Source organism: Lepisosteus oculatus, chromosome 6 (assembly GCF_040954835.1).
Source record: "Lepisosteus oculatus isolate fLepOcu1 chromosome 6, fLepOcu1.hap2, whole genome shotgun sequence".
Taxonomy (NCBI): domain Eukaryota; kingdom Metazoa; phylum Chordata; class Actinopteri; order Semionotiformes; family Lepisosteidae; genus Lepisosteus; species Lepisosteus oculatus.
In genome coordinates this window covers 17061568-17068463 of record NC_090701.1, presented here as the reverse complement: position 1 = coordinate 17068463, position 6896 = coordinate 17061568, and the positions used below count along the sequence as shown (strand labels likewise).

Here is a 6896-nt window from a genome sequence, read left to right as displayed (position 1 = left end):
CAAGTTGAAAACTGTTGTCCAAATAATACCAAAGTGATTTTTAAAATAAAAGCCTAGCAGATAAAAGTTATTAAAACAGTAAAAGTTACTAAAATAGTAATTTGAAACGTTAACAAGTGATATCCAGACTGAAAATCTATTTAGGTACTGTATTAGTTCAGGTAGGTATGCGTAGGCTGCAAAGGAACAAGTAACAGGTTTATTCCATGCTGAAAAGAGAGGAGAGAAAACACAACGTTTCGGCCGTAGAGCCTTCTTCAGGTGTGTTTTCTTTCTTCTTTTTTTTCAGCATGGAATAAACCTATTACTTGTTCCTATTTAGGTATTAGACTGCACTACAAACTCGTCACTCACAATTAGAGCGGAAGCGGAAACTCAGGGAAGGTTATGAAAACGGTGTATATTTACTACGTCACCGCTCAATGAATCTCTTCCTGTTGGAAGTGAAGCAGAGGAAGTTGGGAGGAGGTACCGGACCCACAGATAATCGCAACTAGGAGCAACGTGAAGTTTTCTCGTAAGTGATTATGTAGTACTATACTGAATTATAAAAAAACGATTAATAATATAGCGTTTTAAATATCTGTTTTACTATTTTAAAATATGTTTTTTTATCTCTATGACTTAAAGAACTGCAAAAGACATTTTTCTTGGCAGGAATACATCATGCATTAGAATTTATTCGTTTTTTTTTAGGCAGGACGTTATTAGATCTTGATCTGGAACAGTGTATAATTATGTCCACAGATTTGTTTAATTCATGACTGACACTATATATACAGTTTTCCAATGTCCTGTATTGCTGGGTGATTTGATAGCGGTGAAATATGGGCGGCCGGCAGTGAAACCTTTTCGCCTGGAAATTTCCTGCAGCACACGCGTTCAGTAAAAGTTGTCTGTGACCGATTTGAAATGGAGAAACAATGTGTCAGGAGCATATTAGTTGTAGAGATTGAGCATAAATAAAAAAACAAAACATATAATCTAATGACATCTATATATTCAAAATATGACACATATAGAAATGAAAAGTCGACCCATTCGCTGTATTAATAAAGGGAATTGGAAGTTTTTTATTTTGCTTGAATGGGGCTGAGTACAAAGGCTAAAGTATACTTTTAGCATAAGATGATCAATGGGAGCGAACAGCATTCAGGACAGATGCATTGTTAAAATACTCATCTTGCTCTGCTACACAAACGGAGGCAATGCCTTGTGTTTTCCGTTACATATCTATCTGTATAACACCTATACTGTGTATAAATACATTTTAGAAGGATTCGTCTTTGAACGGGGCTTTTGTGCTGGGGAGTGATGTCGGTTATATTCAAAATGACACAAGGACTCATTAAGATTTTATGTGTTTATCAGTCAGTGCACTGCCAGTCACGTTATTATTTTTTTCCACCGGAGAATTTTTAATTTGCGATGAAATGGTCTCGATGAGTTTGTGCTCGATTCACATTTTCCTGTCCTTTAGTCATTTTACACATCATAACTAGGATGACAGACTACAGAATGGTGTAACTCCTTTGTAGTGTGCTGTTAGACTGTTAACATTACCAGTTGTGCCTGAAGACTGTAATAACACCGTTTCGACTTCAGAACCGTGGCATTGCCACAACTGTGTGTTCCTCAGAGCCCATGTGTCTGGCTTGATCTTTACGCTTCGTCTCAGCTATAAATGAGCACAAAAAACAATTACCAACTATTTCTTCTTGATAAAATGTTTTTAAATGGTTGTCATGTATACAGTGATAGTACAAGCTATGTTGCCTATATCCAACTGACACCCTCATATATCAGAATATCAGAGATGCATCTATATTAGAACTTACACTGGCCTTATAAGAGGTGTGTGTATATTATTATTTTTTAAGTGTCCCATGGATCAGATATTGGCCAGTAGATCATTAACTTTATAATGTAATGGATAATAAATGTCGTTGTTTTTTTTTGTTGAACAGAAATAATGCCACAGCAATGGCGTCGTATGCCATGCTCCAGGAAAGGATTGCAGTCGCCAAAGATCTCTTGGAAAGAGTAGAGAGCATCTCTGGCGGGCAGAAGAAAGGCGTGGAAGGCAAAGCGAAGCTGTGCAGCAAGCTGAGGGCCGAGCTGAAGTTTCTTCAGAAGGTGGAAGCGGGTGAAGTGGTCATCAAGGAGTCCCACCTTCAGAGTACGAACCTGACCCACCTCAAGGCCATCGTGGAATCCGCGGAGAGCCTGGAGGACGTCGTGAGCGTGCTGCACGTCTTCACCTACGAAGACCAGGCCGGGGAGAAGCAGACCCTGGTTGTGGATGTGGTGGCGAATGGAGGTCACACTTGGGTGAAGGCCATTGGGCGGAAGGCGGAGGCGCTGCACAATATTTGGCAGGGCAGAGGGCAGTATGGGGACAAAAGCATCGTGAAGCAGGCGGAGAACTTCCTGCAGGCCAGCCGGCAGCAGCCCGTGCAGTACAGTAACCCTCACATCATCTTTGCCTTTTACAACGGCGTCTCCAGCCCCATGGCGGACCGGCTGAGGGAGATGGGGATCTCCGTGCGAGGCGACATCGTGGCCGTGAACTCGGTGGCGGGCGCGGAGGAGGGCGAGGACGCGCTCAGCGACAGCAGCTGCGAAAGCGACGCCGACGGGGACGAGACGGAGGACCTGACACTCACGAGGGTGGACCGGGACACCATCGTGGCCAGTCTGTCCTTCCCCACGGAGGTCAAGGTGGACGTGTGCAACCGAGTCAACCTGGACATTACCACCCTCATCACCTACGTGTCCTCCCTCAGCCACGGAGGCTGCCATTACAAGTTCAAAGAGCAGGTGCTCACGGAGCAGGCAGCCCAGGAGAGGCAGGAGAAGGTGCTCCCGAAGCTGGAGGAGTTCATGAAGGGCAAGGAACTCTTTGCGTGCCATTCAGCCGTGAAAGATTTTCACATCATCCTGGACACGCTGGGGGGGCCTGGTGAGAAAGCCCGTGCAGCCGAGCTACTGCAGAGGATCAAAGTGGTGCCCGACCAGCCCTCAGAACGCACGATGAGGCTGGAGGCCAGCTCGAAGGTCAACCATCGCTCGCTCATGATCTTTGGGACGGGGGACACTTTGAAGGCCATCACTATGACGGCCAATAGCGGCTTTGTCAGGGCTGCGGCCAACCAGGGAGTAAAGTACAGCGTGTTTATCCACCTCCCACGTGCGCTTACTGAGGGCAAGGAGTGGAGAGCTACTCCCGTGTGAACGATAGTCGCAGGTTCTTCAATCCATAAAGAGATCGGTTGTCCGACTATTGCACTGTGGCTGCTCTCATGTTGGGTTGCCCTTATAGTAGCTTGCAAATTACTGTGCGATTTGAAATAGCTTTTTACAGTCAGGAGCAGCAATGAAATTGCCTGTACGTTTGAGTGACACTTGCTAGAAATTGTGGCCAGTGGCAAAAGTCCCCAGAGCAGAGAGAGAAAAATGATCGACGTGCGTCTAATTGAATATTTGTGTTGTAGTTTTACAAGAATTGCTTTCCGAACCCAAACGTTTTTTCAGAAAAAGTCATTAAAATGTCTGTATTTCTTGGGTATCTACTAATGAATGAAGCAAGAAAGCTGCAGTCCAGCAGCACAGAAAATCATTTTAAAGATACTATCGTACTTGAAACAAAAGGATACTTATGTACTGTAACTATTTTTGAATGACGGTAATGGACTGTAGTTTTTGTTGACGGTATCAATTTAGGTTCCTCTAATGACGCAGCAATGAATGAAGATTATCGTGCTCTTCCCCAAGTCTATAAGCAAAAATTGCTGGCCTGCTCTGCATCATAATATTTCTTTGCTACAGACTAAATCAGTAGTATTGTTTTTACAATGATACTGTACACTTACAATAATAACCTTACTTATTTTGTTTCCAATATCTGCCTAGAATAATGCTGAGTCAACGTAAGAAATTAAAGAAAGCTACATTTTACTGTTAATTCATTTAACTGAGTGCAAATAATCAGTAAAGTAATATATATATATACCCTAAGACTTTACAAAAAAAAAGGCTGATTGTTAAGCTGATAACTAAAATACCCTGGTAAGCAGGAATGTGTATATATACTATAATCCTGATTGTTTTGGGAGGAGAAAATAATTGTAGTCATTTTTGGGAGTGACCGTTAAACATGAAACAACATTGATGAAATTCAACAAAAAGCTGACCTGCTTTGCCCAGTGAGTTTTCTTTGCTACAGGTTAATGGTAATATAATGCAGCAGTAATGGAATATGTAACACAGCACTTGTTTCCTGTATCATAATTGATGTATTTACAGGTGGGGCTTTTATTACTGGATGATAGTTCTTGAGTTTATTGAATTTCATTGATGTTTTTTTTTCTCCCAAGGTTCCCTCATCTGCTGATGACAATAAAAAATACACACTACAGCTTGAAGCACTTTGGGATTCTCAATATTGAAATGATGCTGCACTTGTAGTCTGTCATTGAGATTTCTTATGTAGTACTGTGGAGACTTTATTTTGTTGGTGCTTTAACATGGATAAGTGTGATGAAAATCAAATGTTCGACGTGAATTGTTATCTGACTGTATGCATCGCATATGCAGGAGTAGAGGTCACAGCTATCTGAATTTTTTTTAGTACAAGGTACTGTACTTCCACAATGAATCAGGAATATACCTATAATGTACAGACCAGGGTTATGCCATAACTCGTGAACAGTGAGAGTGTTTGTAACTATATCCAGCTAAGATATTTGGGAAGACAGTGATATGGACAACTGTGTTTGCAATCTGTAAAATAATTTAAATATTCAAGCTCTCAAGCCCCCCTAGTGTTCTAATTTACCCATTTAGCCTGAGGTTAATTACAATAAACTATTAACAATCCATCTTTAGCACATCAAAGCTGGTCTTTTCTGTGTTCTATTCATGAAGTTACAGCTTCAGCTAATGTTTGAATTTTGTAACCGGAGAACTGTGTGTACTTGTGCAGCTCAAGTGGAGTTTCCCAAGTGTACAGGTAGGAAATGAAAAGTTTAGTGAGGTTTTGAATAAAACACACTTTGGCAGTGAAGGGACTGAACAGTTTTTAATGATGCAGCTAGACGTATACCCAGGCTTGCCTTGTACAGTTGTGGACAACAGGAAGAAGCTTATAGTTTTAAGGGAAATGAGTGTCAGTGCTTGACTTTAATTGGCATTTTCAGAACATTTACTGCTTTCAACCACAAGATGTCACTAAGTCTGTAATGAACATTTGTTGCAATGGAGAAAAGTGGTAAGTCAGGCATTTTATATTCGAAGTAATAGGTTTATTCCATGCTGAAAAGAGAGAAAGAAAACGTTTCGGCTGTGGAGCCGTCTTCAGGTGTGAAGGCTCCACGGCCGACTTTTTTTCTTCTCTTTTCAGCATGGAATAAACCTATTACTTGTTCTTATGCAGCCTCCGCATCCTGCCACAGCTATCCACCTGAACTATCTTATAATCCAGATACATATAAACACGTTTCAACTGTAAAAGTATTGGTGTCATTTCCAGAATGCAGCATGATTGCACAGTGGATATAACTGCTGCTCCAGCTCCAGGGTCCTGGATTCAGATCTGAGCCTGAGTGTATTGATGCACCATTCAAGATCCCTTCCCTTATTCGGGGCGGAGAGGTGGCTCTGTGGCTAAGGATCTGCGCCTGTGACTGGAAGGTTGCCGGTTCAAATCCCGCAGCCGGCAGAGGAATCCTACTCTGTTGGGCCCCTGAGCAAGGCTCCAACTGCTCCAGGGGCACCGTACAATGGCAGACCCTGCGCTCTGACCCCAAGCTTCCATGGAGAAAAGCTGGGGTATGCGAAAAGATGAATTCCTAATGCAAGAAATTGTATAGGGCTAATAAAGAAACATTAACATTATTCCACTTCTCTCACTGCCATGTACACTGTAACCTTCATCCCTGCTAGGTGGATTCAGCTCTCCCTGATAAATCTGTGAGCAGAAGGGTACCTGGCCGGCTACAGTCGAGGAAAACGTGGGGCAACTTTGAAAACTCAGTCCTGTCCAAAGCCACTTACAACTCTGTCCAACTCTGCAAACCCACAGCCCTTCTGCATTTTAAGTTTAGTTCAGCTTTTTTGAACAATTGTTTCAGGTAGAAGGGTGTAATGCTTATTTTGTATTTTGTACCAAGAGATTTGGCTATTTTTAGTTTGTGAGCCAATTTGAAAAGCCAGAACATAGTTGCCCATTTATATTAATAAGGAGTATTAATCATCTTTATTTCTAACCACTCACCAATCACTGCCCTATTATTAAGACAGTTGTACATTCAGCAACGGAGTGCCCAAATCTTCTCATAGATGCTGTCATCTTTCCCTGCACGTGTACTTTGCAGAGTCTAATTTTTATTACGCTAACATTCAAGACCACACTGCTGTGGTCCACTGGAATACGTTACATTGCTTGTATCGTATGTGCCTACAAATTCTGATGATTGGCAGCCCTCAAAGTGAAGGCAGTCCAATAAACATTGCCATCCTGTAATCAAGGCCACTTGAGATTCTTTCAGAAATGGGGGGGATTAAATTGTCAGGTGATTAAACTATTAACGAGCTTGCTGCTTTTCACAAGGAAAATGTACTTGTAGTCCACAATAAGGTGGATGGTGTTGGCCTGCTTTTACGTACAAGGCCTGCATGCAAGTGTCGATTCATGAAATGAAAGCGCACACACACCAGGGTTCTATAAACTAAAACGGTCTGAAACTCATCCTGTTTAGTGCAGACAACAGGAGGAAGCCCAGCGGCTCCTGCACTAGATGCGAGAAGCCTTTAGAAGTAAAAGACGCAGCCAATTGCGTTTAATTTTATTGACTGAATTTTCAAATGTCCATTTGATTTAACTTTCTTGCTATATT

General features: G+C 42.0%; 1 protein-coding gene across 2 annotated transcripts; it reads left to right on the top strand.

Moving 5' to 3' along the window:
• The first annotated feature begins 437 nt into the window (after nt 1-437).
• On the top strand, nt 438-4880 carry c6h7orf25 (chromosome 6 C7orf25 homolog). 2 transcript variants are annotated; one of them, XM_006634388.3, is made up of 3 exons: nt 438-517; nt 1968-3057; nt 4377-4880. In XM_006634388.3, exons 2-3 carry the CDS (start codon nt 1984-1986, stop codon nt 4446-4448), a joined length of 1146 nt encoding a protein of 381 aa, XP_006634451.2. In that variant the 5' UTR covers nt 438-517; nt 1968-1983; the 3' UTR covers nt 4449-4880. The 2 variants fall into 2 exon arrangements, with proteins under 2 accessions (XP_006634451.2, XP_015210039.1); XM_015354553.2 differs by having other exon boundaries at nt 1968-4880.
• The last annotated feature ends 2016 nt before the right edge of the window (nt 4881-6896 follow it).

Coding starts and splice junctions, on each gene's coding strand:
- c6h7orf25 (XM_015354553.2), top strand. CDS start 1,984: ATGGCGTCGTATGCCATGCTCCAGGAAAGGATTGCAGTCGCCAAAGAT.